This window comes from Pundamilia nyererei, unplaced genomic scaffold (assembly GCF_000239375.1).
Source record: "Pundamilia nyererei isolate P.nyererei 1_Seehausen unplaced genomic scaffold, PunNye1.0 scaffold00084, whole genome shotgun sequence".
NCBI classification, from domain to species: Eukaryota; Metazoa; Chordata; class Actinopteri; order Cichliformes; family Cichlidae; genus Pundamilia; species Pundamilia nyererei.
In genome coordinates this window covers 1,238,578-1,257,260 of record NW_005187485.1, presented here as the reverse complement: position 1 = coordinate 1,257,260, position 18,683 = coordinate 1,238,578, and the positions used below count along the sequence as shown (strand labels likewise).

The following is an 18,683-nucleotide window of genomic DNA, read 5'->3' as shown; positions in this document are numbered from 1 at the left end:
TTTTTTTTTTTTTGCACTTTCATTATGAACTTATTAAATTACACCCCAGCAAGTGCTGTGCACCCACGGACTGCACGAGTTTCCGGGGAGAACTGACATTCCCAACATGCTATTATTTCCCAGTCAACCCTAACTTATATATGAACATACATGGTCGAAGTAACTGAGTAACTTTATTCAGCTCTACGCTGCGTGACCTTGTGACAGTTTCAGCAGTTGTGCGACAGTAGGGAGCCTGAACACGGTGTGGTGGTCTGGATCTGGGTGGAGTTAAGGATCCGTGTCACGCACACTGACAACTGGGAAGCACACACACAACAAACAGGTGTCTTCCTCCTCTTTCAGACGCACAGTCACACTTTCGGGGGGCCTCCTGTCCGCACACTGAACGCTCCTCTTTCCTTTATCTAACTTTTAAAACTCCCCGGAAATCATTTCGAAACACAGCTTTCACACAATGCACGCGGCACAGAAAGACACCACCTTCACCAAGATCTTTGTGGGAGGTCTTCCTTATCACACAACCGACTCAAGTCTGAGAAAATACTTCGAGGTGTTTGGAGAAATCGAAGAGGCCGTTGTTATCACTGACCGGCAGACGGGCAAATCCAGAGGTTATGGATTCGTAAGTAAATCTTGTAATTATATAACGATCCGGTCAGCTGAACAAGTCAAGTAGAATGCGCTGTTTCGCGTGCAGGAGTATCATCTCATGGAAAACGCGTTGTCCTAATTTAGGTGACCATGGCAGACCGGGCCTCTGCCGACCGAGCCTGCAAGGACCCCAACCCCATAATAGATGGAAGGAAAGCCAATGTGAACCTGGCGTATCTTGGGGCCAAACCCAGGGTCATTCAGCCAGGTGAGGGACTGGACCTCAGTTTTGTTTTTCTTTTCTTTTACAATCGAATATAAAAAGAACTAAACTAAATTAAGCTAATTAAAGTTTATGGAAACAAATCTAAGAAAACTTGTAGGTATTTTTCTTCCTGGGTTATTTTTATTTTAAAGATTTTAAACAAATGTTTCACAATGGTCTGTATCAACTCCAGGCTTTGCATTTGGTGTGCCTCAGATCCATCCAGCATTCATCCAGAGACCTTACGGGTATGTGAAGCTACATTTTGTTTCTGTCACAAAAATCTGTCTCTATTAGAAATGCCCTTGACTATATTTTTTTCATTATTATTGTTTTAAACGTGTATTTATTATTGCCTCCATCTGTTTCACCCTGACTGATGACATGTGAGTGTACATGTGTGCCCCTCTGCTTGAGGTTGATTGTGAAGGAAGTGAGCGTTTGTCCCCAGCCACTGCAGGACTTGTCTTCATGTTGTCTATTTCTCTCTGATCTGACAGGGTCGGTAACGGTTAAAATAGCTGATGAAGTGACATGATGATTTGAGGAATAGCTGAGTCTGCATTGGGCAGAGCGCTAAAGTGTTACCTGTATACTCTGACATACACAAACGAACAGAAATGGTGACTAGATGCATGGACATCTTCTGCTGTTGTTGTTTTCTTTGATGATTTTTTTTTTCAGTTTTCCATAGTACATAGATTGGTGTGTGCCTTGTTTTCAGTATGATGTGGCGTTCAGCTTAACTGTGTGCTTACTTCTACTTGCAGTGGGGGATGTGGGGCGTTCAGAAGGGGATTTTTTCATACAGACTTTTCCAGTCATCATAGGGAGTTATAACTCTGCGATGGGGTGTTGATTCTTTTTCCCGTTTTAATGATTGTGCTTTAGCCTGTGTTTTTGTTTATTTATTCCTGGTTTCTGGTTAACATGAAGTTCACTGTGTTTTGTTGTCAAAAGGGGTTGGGGTTGACGATCACTCAGTGTGTTAATTTCAAATTCAATCCCCGGCAACAAAACAAACACTGGCTTGCATGTGGGAGTTCATTTTCTGTTTCCTTACCCATGATGCTGTGTTTTGTTTTGTTTTTTTTATTGTTTTTTTTTTTTTTTCAATTAACTTACTGCTTTCATTTGTAGCTTACATCTACAGGTACATATACTGAACATTTTCTTTCTGATCAGTCACAAATATTCAGTGTTTTTTTTTTTTTTTTTGCCATCACTCAAGTGGTGTGTATGAGTGTGTTCGATTGCCTCCCTCTTTGCAGAAAGGCTGTGCTTTGGTGAAGTAAGTTATTTTTTTTAACAAAAAGGTTTCAAATTAAAGCTGGATCTCTCTGCTGAAATTTTAGTGTTATGAATTCATTATTTTAGCTGTGACACATGAGTTTAGGTGTGCTCATATAGTCCCTGCAATATAGGGTGAAGACAAGAGCTCTTAGCTCGTCTCTTAGGCAGCAGCTGTTGGCTACAGTGATCCGCATGGCCTCTCAAATTCAGATGGAAAAAAGGGAGTCACTCAGCAGCGCTGTTAATAATGTATGGCAGAGACGGAGCCGCTCGGCTGCGGACGACAGGTGGGACGAGCCATGCGCCCATGAGGCGTTTTGGTTATGTGCTGGGGATTACCCATGTGCCCTGGTGATTTACAATGCACCTTTATTTAGCTCTCCACTTGCAGGACGACAAAACCTCCATGCCCTCCTTTCAGTAGTCACACTTAAAGTCAGCTGTGACCTTTACAGCATTTAAACACTTTGTAGTAAAACCAAGTTGCGTCACAAAGCGAGGATACCAGCGTGATGGCTTCTGTCTTGTCAAGTTGAAAGCTGTTAAAGTAATTAGACGGGTCACGCTCAAAAATAAGCATTGGGAGTTTTCTGGAATCGATGTGCCTCTATAAGACAAAAGAGTTAGCCTTTGTTTCGCCTCCCATTTTCACTTATCAGTGGGGACACCTTCAGTCTGATCGTAGTGAGGTGTAGGCAGTTGTTGAGGAGAGCTCTGCCATGTGTCACTGAAGGAGAAGATCAGCTTGTCCTTTTGCGATGACAAGAGGAGCAAAAATAGCATGCAGCCAGCCTCCCTTGTCACTCAAGTTGGCCGTGCGTGTGTATTTGCGCGGGGTGGTGGTATGTCTGGAAGGGTAGAAGAGGTGCACGTGTCAGTGGATAAATATACTTTACACCTGCTCCTCTGTGTATTTGGTTAGTGTGACTCTGACAGAAGTTTAAAGTGGAGGCAAGTTTACCCAGATACAAAGGTTGTATGTTTCCATCATCATCAAATGGAGATGTCCCTTTATTACACAGTCTTGTTTATTTCTTTTTCAAACAGCCATCTGCACAACATGATACAGCTAAGCACCTACTTTTGATAAGATGCTGTATGGTTACTTTAACAGCTACGTGCAAAACAGTCATTTTTCTCTTTTTCTTTTGCGTTTAAGGACCTATTAACATGTGTGGGCATGCTTGTATGTGTGGTGTTGGTGTTGCAGTATGTGGGCAGAACCATGTCCATTTCTCGAACTGATATGTTGTGTTTTTGCGATAAGCTCGCATTTTGTCAAATATGGTTTTCAGTGAAGCGTTGGGGTGCAGAGCTTGGCTATGTCTTCTTTTAATGCCTCACTGTGTTTCAGATTCGGGTGCTTTTTGAAATTTAAAGCTACGCTTGTGTTTCTTTGTGGTTTTTGCTGCTTTTTAACGTTTCATTTCTAGGTAGGGTTTTTATTTTTTCCGTTAATGAATGGATTTGCTGTGTTCTGAGGACTGGACTGACATATTTGGCACCTGCTTTTCAGTTTTCCAGCGTTGGAAAGATGACTGACTGTGGCTCTGTTCTGACCCTGTGCATCTTTGTGTCCTACAGGATCCCAGCTCATTATGTCTTCCCTCAAGCCTTTGTCCAACCCAGCGTGGTGATCCCTCATGTACAACCGTCTGCGGCTACAGCAACAGCTGCTGCTGCCACTTCCCCATACCTTGACTATACTGGAGCAGCTTATGCCCAGTACTCTGCAGCTGCTGCGACTGCTGCTGCTGCAGCTGCTGCCTATGAGCAGTATCCGTACGCAGCTTCACCAGCACCGACGAGCTACATGACTACAGCGGGGTATGGGTACGCTGTCCAGCAGCCGCTTGCCACCGCTGCCACCCCAGGAGCAGCAGCAGCTGCTGCGGCCTTCAGTCAGTATCAGCCTCAGCAGCTCCAGACAGATCGCATGCAGTAAAACCTTTAAGACTACCTTACAGAAAGAAAAGAAGGGGAGGTGAGCTCTTTCCACGAAGAGGGTGAAGGGAGGAGATGCAGACAGATTGAGGCTGATTTAAAAAGAAAAGAAAGGTTGTCACTTCCAGGTTTTAACTAAGCAGAACCTCTACCAAAGAGCGAGAAGACAATGTTGAGACAAGTGAGGAATGTATATTTTATTCAAGTGAGATCAGTATTGGATATAAATGAATATTTAATATTTATTCAGCAGTAAAAAATTTGTCAGGTTAACTGAAGTTGACTCGCTGGACATCAAGACAGCTGTTGCTGAGTTTTGTATATATGTTGCAGGGGTAAGTCCAAAGTGCATTCATGTCTTATGATCAGATTTCTTCCACGCTAATTTAAAAATCAGCGATAACACCTGGCGACAGTATGTTACACCTTCATGCAGTTCTCAGTATTGAAATAGTTTCGGACCATTTTTTTCTTTTTGTTTCACAAAGCTATCCAGGCACTGATGGAAACGTCAGTGTTTATTAAGACTTTATATATATATATACACACACATATATATTATTGTTTGGAGTGAGGTAGATTAGAGACCCTTGGGAAAAGAAATCCCTTTTAAAAAGTATTTTTTTTCTGCGGTACATAAGACAAAATGCTCTGGTGACAGCTGAAGCTGGTAAAAGCACTCGCGCGTCTTCCCTTTTAATCACTCAAGTATGTTCAGCTAAAGGGAAGAAACGCTGTTGAATGTGAATCTTTCATTTTCATAAAATGTTTCATCGTGTGTTTAAATTATGCTATTTATGTATTTATTATGGAGCCTTACAGCAATAAACCCTTTGTTTTCATATGTTAGTATAAAAGTCTACTGTGGAACATGTCCATGTGTGCTGCTGCATTTCTCATGATCAAGAGCATATGATGGATGTGAACGCTCGGCTTTGCAAAGCTGTCGTCTGTATAAAGAACAAATGATGAGTGGAAAGGTAGCAGTAACTTTAAAGTGTTTCTTTTTTTCTATACTGTTCTGTTGTTTTTATGTTGTCTAATAGATTAATAGCTCTTTAATGTCACTTTTGATACTTGACTAATTTGATAACTGAGAGGCTGTTTTTAAAATTGATCACATTTTATGTCTTTTGACATTAAAGGTTTTCTGATGCAAGAGCGACAGCTGTTGACCTTGTAATGCATGACTCAACTATACAGATATTTTATTTGGGAAATAAATCAAAATTTACCTTCAACTGTTTCTGTGTTCTTGTTTAATTGTTTGGCAGTATGAAAGAAGATTCTCCAGGTTTCTAAAAGGACGTTTAAAGCTGTTCTTTGGATGTTGGCTGCCTTTTGCTCTGTTCTCCATCAAGATGACTGTGTTTTAGGGATAGCTGTAAACACTCGCTGTTATATCTCTCTCCTGACCTCTTCCATTCATACCGATGATGATTTGAACCCAAAACCTTCACCTTTGGATTCATCACTCCATAAAATGTGTCCTCACTCATGTTCAGGGCTGACAATCCTTAAGAATGGCGTCTTGACAGCCACCTTCCTCTGAGACCATTTTTGATGAGGCTTCAGTGAACAGCAGATGGAACCGCTTATAGGTCAGGTTCTGTGTCAGGTCTAATAAACGATTTTTCTCTAATATCTCTCGGTTTTTCTTACCAAAGCTGCTGCCTCCTGACACCTGCTGGTTAATGTGAGTATTGCACACCATTGAGTCGTGACACCTTGAGCTCTGTGGTTATGTTTTCCCACGAACGCCTGTCTCACATCGAGCACATTACTTTCAATTTTACTCACACGTTGGGCGGAGCTGAAGGCCAGCGGCACTGCCAGGCCTGACGCATTCAAGCCATATCAAAATTACTTAAGGAGGTTCTTTGATTTGTTTTTAATTTTAAGATTTGCTAAAGCATTTATGCACACACTATACGTTGAATACCAATGACATAGGGGGCGAAATCTTCTCTTAAAAAAATGCTGGTTAATCACGTGAAAGTTAAGCGAACATGACCTGACATCGGTCAAAGTAACTCATTTAAAATAAATTTAAACATGGCTTAGTTGATATCGAGTTTTGGTGTTTATGTGACGTATTTAAAAAAAACTATACTTTCTTTACGGAAAGAAAAAGCTCGCAAATCATTGCGGTGAGAACATCGGAATCACCTGTCCCATTTCTCCCATGTTTCGTGAACGCATTCCGTCTGTCGAGCGCGTTAAGAGGAAGTCGTTCTTTAGCAATCACAGTGCCTTAAAATTCAAAAAACCTGCAAAACGACACCCACAAATGATTCAAAGGGAAGCCATTTGGAACTGAAACGTTTCTTCCCAGCACTGTGAGTAGCATTTAGAGACTTCAGCTATCATAACTGTTGATCTCTGCTTCCTAGCCTGCCTTTTTTTTTTTTAAAGAAAAACATGTCTATATTATGTTAATCAATTTAACAGAAAAAAAACTCACATGCTAATTCGTTCTTTGTCAGAAATATGACATGTATTCCCATGTCTTATTTTAATTCAGAGGGCAGAATACGTGAGCTAAAGGGTCGTTTCGTGGATGAAAGTCAGATTTGTGGCCTATTTCTTTTATCCTGTAAACCTCGCGATTCTCGGGATGTTTCAAGCGGTGCCGATTCTTTTTTTTCCGACCCTGGTGTCAAGTGAGCTCCACATGTGGACTCGTGCTAGCGGCAGAAGCACTGACATTATGTACAGTGGTTACAAAACGCTTGTTTTAATTGAGATATCGGTGTTTGTGGGAAAACAATAGGTACCGGAAGTAACCGCTTCCACGTGACTTCTGTATCGCTGCGTGTGTATGTGTATACTCGCTGCCAACATTATCTGTCAAGTAGCATATTTGTTGTTCTTCTTTGTATTTTATGCTTTTCAGAGGTTATCTCGTATCCCTGCGCACCGGACGGTATCTGCTCCTGATCTAAGGCGGAGATGACTACCGAGAAGACTGAATACACTCCCGTGGTGGTGGGAGCATCTCAGCCACCTCTCCCCGGGCAGCCAGCATTTCCCGTTGCCTTTGGCACGAACGTGCCGGGTCCAAGTACGCTCGAGGGCCACGTACCTGGTGCTGGTGTCCATCCCTTCCCTCCACCGACTGCGTTTGCACCCGGTGTCCCGGGAGATTTCGGAATGGCCGTGAACCCCAACCAAGGACAGTCAGGATTCGCCAACCCATCATATCCTGCATATCCTCCACCAGCATATGGCTTTAATGAAAATATCGCAGGTGGGTGTTTGAAACACTGCCACTTTTTTTTTTCTTTTAACTTTGTTCTCAGTTTGTCATTGCCATTGCAGGAGAAGTTTTCCATAATGAGGATCCACCAGCTTTTCATGAGAATCAAGAGTTTGATTTTGGATTGGATAACAAGACCATACGACGAGCGTTTATACGAAAGGTAAGAAGATGCTTCGGTTATTTTGAGCCACATATATTTGTAATATTTTCATCAAGTATCTTTGAAATAATCAGCAGGGTTATGTTACTTAAAGCTGAAACAAATGACTAAAACTAATATTTCCTACTTGGTAGGGTCAAACAGATACTTCAGTACAAACAAGATATTTACCTTGTTTATTATTTACAAATGTGTGTTCACTTTTCCCTACAGGTATTCTTGGTGTTAACCGCTCAGCTCATGGTGACATTCGCATTCGTGGCTGTTTTCACCTTTGTGGAACAGGTCAAGGTGTTTGTAGCGGCGAACATGTGGACATATTTGGTGTCCTACATTGTGTTCTTTGTGTCCATTTGCGTGATCAGCTGCTGTGGAAATGTTCGTCGTAGACACCCTTGGAACCTGGTTGCACTGGTAAGCCAGGGGGTGTTTTCATCACTGTGTAGATTTTGGGGAAGGAAATCCTACTTGCACTTATGTAACTCCTTCTTTCAAAAACTGAGTTGGTTAATTTATAAGAAGTCGAGGGGTCGGGCAGCTTTTGTCCTAAAGTGTTGACATTTTGTACTTGAGGTTTACAGTAAAAAGTTGTGTAACTTTAAAATCATCTGTGATTTATCTGCCCGCTGATGTACTGTGCTTGTCTTCTTTACAGTCCATTTTGACTCTAAGTATGTCCTACATGGTGGGAATGATCGCCAGCTTCCATGAAACCGATTCGGTGATCATGGCTGTGGGCATCACAGCAATTGTGTGCTTCACGGTGGTCATCTTCTCTCTGCAGGTTTGTACCTGTAGATCTCTGCCTCTGGTCTACATGTTGAGTGCGTTAATCATTCTTCAATATGTAAATAATCATAGGTTTTTCTTCTTCCAACAGACCAAGTATGACTTTACTTCCTGTTACGGGGTACTTTTCGTCTGTTTAATTGTCTTGATCGTCTTTGGCTTCCTCTGCATCTTCATCCGTGACAAAATCCTGCATATTGTCTATGCTGGACTGGGAGCATTACTCTTCACCTGTGTAAGTCCTTAAACAAACTCGTCACTACTGCTAGGTCGGATTTGTGCGAAATTTTGTGTTGGTGCTTTTATTTTGTGATGCTGTAACCTAATCTAAATTGGTCACACATCAAAACAACAGTAATCAGCTGACATTTGTTTAGGGTCTTTCTTTAGAGTTCAGGGTTTATTCATGTACCTTGTGGCTGAATTTCATACAGATGCTTTTCACAGAAGTCTGGTCAGTGGTTATAAGAAGGAGCAGACAGTCACAGAAAATAAGGAAGAAAGAAATGAACAAGACAGACTTTACGAAACACCTGTCTTCAACCCAGACTTGCCACAGCACCCCAGGCAGCATTAAAGATGTAAACATTCGGTGTGACAGCAGTGTTTGTTTTCAGAAACATTACCATCACAGAACAGCTTTTTAATAATTAAAGGACTACACTCACCAGACACTGTTAGCTGTACCAGGCTAGATCCCGTTTTGCTCTCAGAACTCTAATTCTACATGGCAGGATGGATCCATGCTTTTTTATAATTTACACCAAATTCTGACCTTGCACCCGGTGTGGTCTTCTGCTGCTGTAGCCCATCTGCCAAGGTTCCACCCATTCTGGTGCTCATTTTAGCTGTAGCTACATATTCCTGCCTTGTTATTGGCTAATTAGATATTTGCTTTAACAAGCAGTTAAACCAGTATACCCAGTGAAGTGACCGGTGAGTGTACATTTAAACGAATGGCATGTTGAGTCTGGTTGGAAAGGGAATAAAGTGAAAGTGAATAACAGAGTGGTGGTTTCGCAGAGACACATTATTGAAGCTTTAAAGGTTATTTGAATGTTCATGTGGACAAGCAAAATGAAACCAACCTATCTCCGTAGCTTGATAGTGGCGCTAACTGTAATTTGGATAATGGAAACTGGAACTAATGTTGCACCACACATGAACAGAAGTCAGATCTTTATATATAAATTTTACTTCTTTTTTTTTTTTTTCCTGTTATTTATTGCTGAAAATCTTTGACTGTATTAAATTTGTGTGTTGCAGTTCTTGGCTGTGGACACTCAGATGCTTCTTGGCAACAAGGAACTGGCCCTGAGTCCCGAGGAATACGTCTTTGCTGCTCTAAACCTGTACACAGACATCATCAACATCTTCCTCTACATTCTCGCCATCATTGGCAGAGCCAGAGGAGGCTGAGCAAAGGGAGCGACAATCAAAACTGTTTTCTGTTCAAACACAGAAGCGAATTCTGATAATGTTGATTTTTGCTTTGCTTTGTAGTGTGTATTCGTTACATAGTTGAAGATTGCTTTTGCTTCACCCAGTAAATGTAGTTTTTGTATGATGCTATGTAGTGTAAGTAGGACCACATAGCCTCCAGCTTAGAGATTGCTACAGTTTTCTGCAGTATATGTACAAAACTTGTATTTTGGTTTAGAAAATTGTATCCTATGCCAAACAAAACCATTAAAAAGGACAAAGGTTTGCCAAAATGATCCCAAGGTTTTTTCTTTTTGTTTTGGTGGGTTTTTTTTGTTTGTTTTTTTTACCAGGAGGAGTTTTAATTAGCCAGAAGAATGCTTTGTTGATATCTAGTCTCATTAGCATGTGGACTTTGGGATTGTTTTGTCAAATTTTTGTTTGCTGGGATCAAAAGTGAATCTTTAATGCTTAACCTAAAAAAAAAAAAGCAGAAATAAGAAGGGCTAAAATGTGCAGTAGATGAAACCGTAACTGCAGCCAAACCTAAATATAAATGTATGCGACTCCATGACAGCTAGGCAAGATTAATCCAATGATGAAACCTTTTAAAAAGTGATGAATTAATGGTCATTCCTTCATGTATCGAGGAAACTTAAAATCTTGATGCGCTCTCTCTTTCTCTCTCTCTCTTTCTCTCTCTCTCTTTCTCTCTCTCTCTCTCTTTCTCTGTTTTCATTGAACTAAAAGAATCCTGTCAAAGTCAACTGCTGCCAGAGTTCTGTTGTCATTTGAAGTGATACAGTTTTGTTTTGGGGGCATTTTGCGGCTTAGCTGTGAAACTGAGACCCTCCAATGAATCTGGAGCAAACTGCTGTGGCCTTGCGGTTAAAAAATGACCAGCTCAGGCAGGACAATGATCAGCTGAAGTCGATATTAAGTGTGGTCAAAGAAAACATAGACCTCAGAGCTAGGATGGAGAGCTTCAACAAAGACACTCTGGAGGAATTAACAGGTATTGTGGTTTTCTTTGCCACCAGGTGGTGGCATCAGTGTTGACTTCTGACTGGCTTTGATTAGAAATCTATATTTTTTACTTCTTTAAACAAGTAATGTTATGTCTACGTGATGTATAGTAAAGTGTAAGCATTTATAAATATATTTTTTCTGTATTTTATTAATCGTCCTTAATATGTAGATCCAGCATTTTAAAAAACAACACTTCGTAGTAGAATAAATGGACCCAGGCTATTTTAAAGAAAAATAGCCTGGGTCCAATCACTTTGTCCTCAATCTCTCTGTATTAATGACTAATAAATATTATTTTCAGTGTACATTAAAGTATTTTCAAGTTAATTGTTTGAATGGCATTGCCCCGTTCTTTGAAGCGTACAAAGGCTAGCGAGGGCAACAATAGATCCTTGGTAAATGCATGTGAAGCATAATGACAATTGCTTTTATTTAATTTAATTTATAGAGGCGTATTTGTTATCCCGCATATTACGAGCAACATGCTTTTCAGGCATCTGTGGTTAAAAAAAGAGTGGTTCAAATACAGTACGATAATATAAAGTACTAGAGAGATAAAAGGGGTAATTTAAGTCAAATTGGGTTATAAAATGGGACATTTTGGGGGGAATGTCATTACAGACACACACTCTCTAATCCTTCGGTTAATCCATACTTTAAAATCAGGTCTATGCCATGGGGTCAACCAGCTCAGAAGGACTGAAACAAGTGTGATGGGGTTACGCCTCCACTCTGGAGTTACAATCAAAGAAAAGCTTTTGCAATAATCACTGGTTTATTAGACAACTTTCACTGTGCACATACCTCTGATTTTCTGCTTGTTATTAATGACGAATAACAAGGCCGTTGTTTTTTATCAGTTTGCTCCATCTCAGGAACAGAACCATTAACTCAGTGGCAGCGCACCTTTGATGAGAAACAATTCAGAAAAGACTTGCAACAAACCAAACCCAAATGGGAACATCGATCTTCGTCTCCCATCGACTTCAAGTCTTTCATCCAAAGCTCTCTGCACACAGACGCAGATGAGACAGCTGAGCGTCACAGCCGCAGAACTGATGTTCTTCTTGACAGCAAGGGTGATTGTTACTTCAAATGTAGAAAATGTTTGAGCTGTAATTGCACTGTTGACACTCTAAGAAAGAAATACTTCATTTTTATTATCTATCTTCAGCCCCAAACAGGCTTCTTGGAGAGATTTGCTATCAGCTGGATAGGAGAATTCTCTCCTACATCTTCCAGGGTCACACGAGGCTCTACGGTTTCATAATGGCCAATATACCAAACAAGATCATAGAGGTAAGAATTATCACAATGATATAATGAGGAGCTCAATTTAATTAGTACAAATGTGTCTGTTGAGGAGTTTCCTGTTTAATATGGCAGTGCTCATATTCACCTTTTATTTACTCATTACAGGTTAGCACACATCCACTGACAGGGAAGGTGGACCAAGGCTATCAGCTTCATCTCACTCAGAGGCATGCAGAGCTCGTGGAAAGGCTGAGCCAGCGTGGGTATAAAGAAGCACTTCACCCTCCTTTTACTGAGTTCATTGTGAACACCTATGGGATCCTAACGGAAAGGCCAAGTGAACACAGCACACAGGAAATGGACTACAATAATCCAGACTTCCTGAAGAAGGTGATAATGACCACTGCACCTAGAAAGCTTCACAAGGACCTGCTGGTTGTGCTCACTTGCCTCTGCATGATGGCAGAAATGGACAGAAAGCCACTTCTTTTTTGGTAGCTCCAGATCCAAATTTGGCTTTGCACCATCCTGAAGCTGGAATAAATGATTCGACATAGCAAATAATGTGTGTCTATGATTTTGTGCTTAATGAAAAATGTCTGCCATTTGATAGAGAAACCCAAAAATGAAACTCACAATTGCACATGTGTTTAGTCATTTCAACAACACCAATCAGCCAGCTTTATTTAACCAGAAAAACAATGAAGTATCCAGGGGGTTTAAAACTGTCACACACAAATAAGAAGCACAGCTTGATGACAGATGTCTTAACAGTAATTTGATTTCAGCCAATATTCAGTGCAGTGTGGACTGCTATGGTATCCCCAACATTGGGGATCATGAGATACAGCATCAGGAAGTTTTCGTGGACCTAACTTTAAAGAGGTGATAGCTACTACAAAATGGCCGATATAGGTCTAATGCAATCTGGAGTTCTGTTTCCTCGCTTTGTTTCACATGTGAAGTAATCTGTTATTCTACAGTACTTTCTAAAATCTCAAGGCACCCCTCATTTTTGCTTGCAGTGACGTTCTTGTCATTTTTAAATAGTCCTGAAAAATAACTTTTCGGGATTTCTGAGGATCTATCAAAGTTTTTCTTTGCACATTGGCTGCTTCCTCAGCCTGATTAAGTCAGACGAATTTGTTTGTTTGCTTGTCTGTTAAACCACGTTAGACGACACAGTTTGACATAAAATACTGTTTCTGCACCTAAAAGGTGATTTACAAAGAGCTGTTGTTACCATGTTGTGCAGTTCGTCCCTAATAAATACATAAATGAATGAATAAATAAGAGGAAATTGGATAAGTTTAGGACAAAGGGAGAAGGGAGTCTAAAATCTATCTACAGCAGATATCTAAAAGTTACGTTAGGGTTGACACAAGACTTTTGCACAGTACTGTATATGCTATGCATTTTTAAAAACTGAAATTGAAGCAGGACAGTTGCTGGCTCCGCAGTATGTAGTTTAGTTTGTCGTCAAGTAGGACTTTATTATTTTACTGTTATTATCGGAAAGTTTCATTTGTTACGTTAAGTCATATTTACGTCACTAACAATAAGTAAATATACTTAAAACAATTCAAGAAAAAAACACATGTATGGAAAATAAACAGCACAGTGACTTAGAAATATCAAATTCAATGCAGTTTTTCATTTGGCGAACATCAGCAGCTGATGCTGTAGGTCGCCCCAGGTGAGGTCACGTGCCATACGGGGCAGACACCATGACAACTCTGTAGGGGTGTGGCTTAATAACGTGACACACACCGAGCAATAAGAGCAATATGGTTTTATGTATGTTCAAAAGGACTGCTTTACTAATGTTATTATCTGCTTTCAAGCTAGACCGTACGTGTTTTCTACCGAGCATGTGCGAACAATACAAAGAAATGAAATAAAATAAACATTTCAACCGGCTGCTCGTTGTGTGGGTTCATCAGACGGACTGTGCCAGTTTACATGCTAAGGTAAGTAGACGTGTGACTTCCACGTTAGCTGGTGTTTTAAGCTAGCAATGCAACATCAAGGGTGTATAATGATAAACGACATGTAAAGAGAAGTGTTAGCATTTACTGAGAAAAAGATTGTGGGAATTCAAAAGTATGAATTTGAGAAGTGAAACGGTTAGCTTAAGCTTACTTGCAGATGGCCGATGAAGAGAGAACGTGTTATTCAGCTACATTTACCTGTACAAGTATGTTGCGAGCAGTGGCACAGAGATCTCTTGCTGATTAAGAGGCTAGATGATGATTTAAGTTACGTTAGCCTGTGTTTGTGTAACCTAGTTTTATTCCGTGATTTTTTTAATAGTTAGGAATGTTAATCGAAAGTCAGAAATGGTCCTCAACCTTTGAACGCACCACCCTGGGGGTCCATTGTTAAGCAGTGTTTGTAGTATGATCTGGATTTTCACTGTGAATTAAATGCATCACCAGTTCATATTGCTACAGTTAACGCCCTGATAGAGAATATGCTCGCCTTGGATCGATATAATTGTGTATAATATGTATGTGGTTTTCAAACGACAAAAAGCAGCAGTACAAGGTTTGAACAAGATAAACATTTGTACTGTTTTACTTTACATAAACTCATGGGCCTTAGATGGTGTGTTAGATCTGTAAAGACACAAAGGTGTGGTGCTCAAGGCAAATTTTCACTGAAGCCTTACTCTGCCTTTAGTTAAATAAAAACTCTACAGATGGTGTTTCAAGCATGTTTTTTTTCCCTCTTCTTTTAAAAGCAATCATTATGCATTGCGTAAACAATGAGTAAGCTGTCTGTTGTTTCCTGTGCATTTGATTATACTGCCTTCAATTCTGTGCAGATGCCAGTTGCTTCATGCTTTCCAGAAATGCATGTACGGGCATGAAGTCGTAAAGCAGGTTATTCCATGAGAACGATTATTTCCTTTTTCTTGTTTCAGTGTCCAGTGGATCCCATGAAGAGGAGACGCTGCACAGGAATGAGGCCAGGCCGAGAAGCTCTGACGTTGTTGATTGTTGTTTAGAGACTGTAAATCAACATGGCCCTGCAGGCTTCTGCCTTTCCTAATGGCTTTGTTGCAGGCATCCATGCTGTGGGATGGGCTTTTATCGTGCCATGTTTCTGGTTTCTTGATCGCCTCATTGCTGTGTGCAAGTCCACCACTCTGGAGCAAAGTCAGCGGCTGGAACAGGAATGCTATCTTCGCCCCCTCGAGGTCTTTTTTGGCTCCATTACCTTCTTTATTCTTTTTCTCGCTACTGCCCCTTTGGCTTTTCTTGGCTTTCTGCTTTGGGCACCTCTTCAGGCCTGCCGCAGGCCATTTAGCTACCACAGAGAGATACCATCCTTACCAGAGAAGGCAACAAACAAGGGCTTTGAGCTGACTGGTAAGGCGTCATTTGTCTTTGCTTCAGCCAACCTTTGTCTGCTGCCTGACAGCCTGGCTCGCTTTAACAACTTGGCTAACACTCAACGTAGGGCAACTGCTATTGGCCAATGCATTGTGCAGGGCATATCTCGCCCTAATATCCGGATATTAGTTGATTCCCCCAGCAGCTGTGGTACTCTCAGCCCCTCCAGCAGCATTCTTCCCACAGTGAACTCACCTACATACGGGGCTACAGTAAGTCAACATCCTGACCCAGCTGAAATGCATGATCTAAATCTAAATTCTAACATAGATTGTGTACCCAATGATGATACAGAAGAGCCTTTGAATGAGTCTACCTTTCCCCTCCTCAATTCCAACCGTAACTCTAACCAACAGGACCAATCAAGTCAGCAAAATCCCCGAGCTTTGAGCTCTCAGGGACTCCGCCAGCAGAGTGATGTACCCTGGGAGATATCGCCACTGTTTCCAGCCAACGTCGACATACTGTGCCTTGAAGAAGTGTTTGATAAGAGGGCTGCACGGAAGCTCACCAATATATTGAAGCTTGAATTTGGACACATACTGTATGATATAGGTGTGTATGCATGCCAGCCACCATGCAGATGTTCTTCTTTTAAGTTCTTCAACAGTGGGCTCTTCCTCGCCAGCCGATTCCCTGTCCTCGAGGCCCAGTACCACTGCTTTCCAAACAGCCGAGGAGAGGATGCACTGGCTGCCAAGGGTCTGCTTTCTGTTAAGGTGCATTGCTTAACGTCCCCCTCTTTAATCTGTCTTTCTTTTTTTCTATGTGATATGTGATATGAAGTAGTGGATGCATGCATAATAAGGAGGGTCATCTTATGAAGTTACAGACATTTTTAGTGAGGTATTGAGTGTTGATTTCATTGGACTTTGTTGCTTTTATGTAAAATAGAATTAATACTTGGGCTTTTGTATCAGTTTGAATAAACAGAAAATATGATGCCATGATTGTTTTTTTTTTTGTTTTTGTTTTAATTTCTAGGTGCTTATTGGGAAGAACCAGAAACAGAAGAGAGTGGTTGGCTATTTTAACTGCACACACCTTCATGCACCAGAGGGTAGGTCCCAATTTCTGATTTGGCTTAATTAAACAAATTATAAAATCTTTTCATATTTAAATTTTTTTATTTTTTTATTTTAAGTTGTGTTTAGGAGACCCTCTGTGTAATCCTATTTCAGGTGAAGGGGAAATTCGTTGTATCCAGTTAGAAATGGTAACTAAGTGGATCGCGGAATTTCAAGCTGCCAACAAACAACCTGATGAGGATGTTGTTTTTGATGTGCTCTGTGGAGATTTCAACTTTGACAACTGCTCACCTGGTGTGTTGCTGTCTCATGCAAGACTTTATTCTGTTAATATTTTTCCTTTTTATTAATATTGTGTTTTTAACCAGTTTTAAAAATGTATTCATCTAGATGATCGTCAGGAACAGAGTCACTCTGTTTTTGAGGAATACAAAGACCCTTGCAGGGCCGGACCTGGAAAGGAGAAGCCCTGGGTCACCGGTTTGTACTATGTATTCCCTGTAGCACTTCATAGTTTGACTATATGACAAATTTCAACAAAGATTAGAGAATTTTTATGGTTTGTTTTTGAAGGTACTCTGCTGGAACAGCCCACATTGTATGAAGAAGATGTAAACACCCCAGAAAATCTACAGAGGTACTTTTGCCACTTTTGTTGTTTTCAGGAAAACTACATTTCTGATAAGAAATCCTTACACACTGTTTATGGTTACAGCAACCTTCCCTGTCTTTTTCATGCTCTTGTAGGACTTTGGAGAGTGAGGATCTGAGAAAGAGGTTTATCGCTCCTCCTGTACCTAAGGCGGCCTTTCCGTTGGTATACCCTGAAACTGACCAGCCGTGGATCGGACGACGGATCGACTATATCCTGTACCGCGAAAGCTCCATTTCGAAGCAGTGCCGAACAGTATGTGCCTCTCTTATTTCCCTGTGTTCAGTCCCTAGTCTTTTCATTTGCTCATTTGTGTTTGAAATGTTTATATCTGTAGATCATTCAGAAAATATTTGCAAATTGCAGAACTACTGACAGCCTCCTCATTTAGAAGAATAATTTATCATTAGAAAATGCATAAAATCTTTTTTTTCCATTTAGGAAATTGAAGAGGTGACCTTTATAACTCAGCTGGCTGGGCTTACGGACCATATTCCTGTGGGACTGAAACTGAATGTGGTTATGGACTCAGACTCTGCTGATGAATGAGGACTCATTCAAACAACAGTACAAAATGCACAAAAAAAGTGCACTGCTTTACTCTGTACAGGTACAAGAGTGTTTTGACTATATACTTGAATTTGTAATTTTAATGACCAAGGAGATTATACCTCAGGTGAACTTTATACAGATTTATAGCATAAAGGTTTTATAATCGATGCATTTTATATATCAGGGGTTGTTCAGGCCAGAGGTGTTGATTTTATAAAACTGTAGCATTCTCCTGTCATAGTTTCCTACCAAAATAAATGCAAATAATGAATTTTATACCTTTCTTTCTGACAACATTTAAGAGGTGCATTTTTTTTACTTGTCCTTCTGACACAGCAGACAATAGTACTGTTGTGACTGTCATCCAGCTGCTAGACAAAATGTTGACAGCACACAATTATGATTATAATGAACAAAAGTTTCAACAAACAGTTCATTAGTAAGTAGCAGTTTTGTTTTCTTCTATACACAACCATGCCAGTCTTACAGTTCATCAAAGTAGCAGAGGCTTTGAAGAAAGTAAATACGAAATAAAAAGCCAGAGTGATTTAAATGTTGCTGGAAACTGAAATTGAAATTAAGGAAATAATGAATATAACATCAACTCCAATTTAAGAGCTGCAACATTTGATGAGATGCAACAATAAAATATGGCAGGTGAATTGATATGTACAATTAGATGTTCTTCTGGAAAACCTTGAGTCCTGGCATTCATGTGGATGTGATTGTGACGCACACCACTCACCAAAACAGTGATGCTCACATTCACTACAAAGGCACCTCCAGACGGCGGGGCAGGACAATACACTTCATTTGAGACTTGCTCAGAAGAATAGACCAAGCTGTTGATCCCACCTACAAAGTCTGCAGATCTAAATGCAATTGCATGTCCACTGGATATAAAGGAACAACCAAACATCACAAGACATCCCCAGAGTTCCTGTGTCCATTCCCCGAATGGGTCAGCTGGTTTAATGGGTCAGGTTTTCATCATATCTTAAAGAAGGACGTGTATATGCTTCAGTTAGTGGTTTTTAGATC

General features: G+C 40.6%; 4 protein-coding genes across 5 annotated transcripts; all 4 read left to right on the top strand.

Moving 5' to 3' along the window:
• The first annotated feature begins 187 nt into the window (after positions 1 to 187).
• Positions 188 to 5,337, top strand: rbm24b (RNA binding motif protein 24b). The gene is made up of 4 exons (XM_013912243.1): positions 188 to 625; positions 739 to 862; positions 1,053 to 1,107; positions 3,737 to 5,337. Exons 1-4 carry the CDS (start codon positions 458 to 460, stop codon positions 4,095 to 4,097), a joined length of 708 nt encoding a protein of 235 aa, XP_013767697.1. The 5' UTR covers positions 188 to 457; the 3' UTR covers positions 4,098 to 5,337.
• A 914-nt stretch (positions 5,338 to 6,251) lies between these two features.
• grinab (glutamate receptor, ionotropic, N-methyl D-aspartate-associated protein 1b (glutamate binding)) lies at positions 6,252 to 10,219 on the top strand. Its single transcript, XM_005738491.2, has 7 exons — positions 6,252 to 6,435; positions 6,993 to 7,346; positions 7,418 to 7,518; positions 7,732 to 7,932; positions 8,174 to 8,302; positions 8,399 to 8,542; positions 9,574 to 10,219. Exons 2-7 carry the CDS (start codon positions 7,049 to 7,051, stop codon positions 9,724 to 9,726), a joined length of 1,026 nt encoding a protein of 341 aa, XP_005738548.1. The 5' UTR covers positions 6,252 to 6,435; positions 6,993 to 7,048; the 3' UTR covers positions 9,727 to 10,219.
• Positions 10,220 to 10,568: 349 nt separating this feature from the next.
• On the top strand, positions 10,569 to 12,573 carry LOC102200772 (speriolin-like protein). Its single transcript, XM_005738490.2, has 4 exons — positions 10,569 to 10,744; positions 11,619 to 11,837; positions 11,933 to 12,057; positions 12,178 to 12,573. The coding sequence occupies exons 1-4, from the start codon at positions 10,585 to 10,587 to the stop codon at positions 12,508 to 12,510; spliced, it is 837 nt and encodes a 278-aa protein (XP_005738547.1). The 5' UTR covers positions 10,569 to 10,584; the 3' UTR covers positions 12,511 to 12,573.
• Positions 12,574 to 13,728: 1,155 nt separating this feature from the next.
• smpd5 (sphingomyelin phosphodiesterase 5) lies at positions 13,729 to 17,913 on the top strand. 2 transcript variants are annotated; one of them, XM_005738488.1, is made up of 9 exons: positions 13,730 to 13,982; positions 14,939 to 15,622; positions 15,767 to 16,129; positions 16,395 to 16,470; positions 16,592 to 16,732; positions 16,829 to 16,918; positions 17,012 to 17,075; positions 17,186 to 17,345; positions 17,532 to 17,913. In XM_005738488.1, the coding sequence occupies exons 2-9, from the start codon at positions 15,038 to 15,040 to the stop codon at positions 17,637 to 17,639; spliced, it is 1,587 nt and encodes a 528-aa protein (XP_005738545.1). In that variant the 5' UTR covers positions 13,730 to 13,982; positions 14,939 to 15,037; the 3' UTR covers positions 17,640 to 17,913. The 2 variants fall into 2 exon arrangements, with proteins under 2 accessions (XP_005738544.1, XP_005738545.1); XM_005738487.1 differs by having other exon boundaries at positions 13,729 to 13,982; positions 14,939 to 16,129.
• Positions 17,914 to 18,683: the final 770 nt, after the last annotated feature.

Excerpts from the sequence above, each read along its gene's own strand:
- smpd5 (XM_005738487.1), top strand. The coding sequence starts at position 15,038 with ATGGCCCTGCAGGCTTCTGCCTTTCCTAATGGCTTTGTTGCAGGCATC. Across the intron at positions 16,733-16,828 it reads CTTTGACAACTGCTCACCTG|ATGATCGTCAGGAACAGAGT; the intron begins GTGTGTTGCTGT and ends GTATTCATCTAG. Across the intron at positions 17,346-17,531 it reads TTTCGAAGCAGTGCCGAACA|GAAATTGAAGAGGTGACCTT; the intron begins GTATGTGCCTCT and ends TTTTCCATTTAG.
- rbm24b (XM_013912243.1), top strand. The coding sequence starts at position 458 with ATGCACGCGGCACAGAAAGACACCACCTTCACCAAGATCTTTGTGGGA. Across the intron at positions 863-1,052 it reads ACCCAGGGTCATTCAGCCAG|GCTTTGCATTTGGTGTGCCT; the intron begins GTGAGGGACTGG and ends TATCAACTCCAG. Across the intron at positions 1,108-3,736 it reads TTCATCCAGAGACCTTACGG|GATCCCAGCTCATTATGTCT; the intron begins GTATGTGAAGCT and ends TGTGTCCTACAG.
- LOC102200772 (XM_005738490.2), top strand. The coding sequence starts at position 10,585 with ATGAATCTGGAGCAAACTGCTGTGGCCTTGCGGTTAAAAAATGACCAG. Across the intron at positions 10,745-11,618 it reads CACTCTGGAGGAATTAACAG|TTTGCTCCATCTCAGGAACA; the intron begins GTATTGTGGTTT and ends GTTTTTTATCAG. Across the intron at positions 11,838-11,932 it reads TGTTCTTCTTGACAGCAAGG|CCCCAAACAGGCTTCTTGGA; the intron begins GTGATTGTTACT and ends ATCTATCTTCAG.
- grinab (XM_005738491.2), top strand. The coding sequence starts at position 7,049 with ATGACTACCGAGAAGACTGAATACACTCCCGTGGTGGTGGGAGCATCT. Across the intron at positions 7,347-7,417 it reads CTTTAATGAAAATATCGCAG|GAGAAGTTTTCCATAATGAG; the intron begins GTGGGTGTTTGA and ends TTGCCATTGCAG. Across the intron at positions 7,933-8,173 it reads CTTGGAACCTGGTTGCACTG|TCCATTTTGACTCTAAGTAT; the intron begins GTAAGCCAGGGG and ends TCTTCTTTACAG.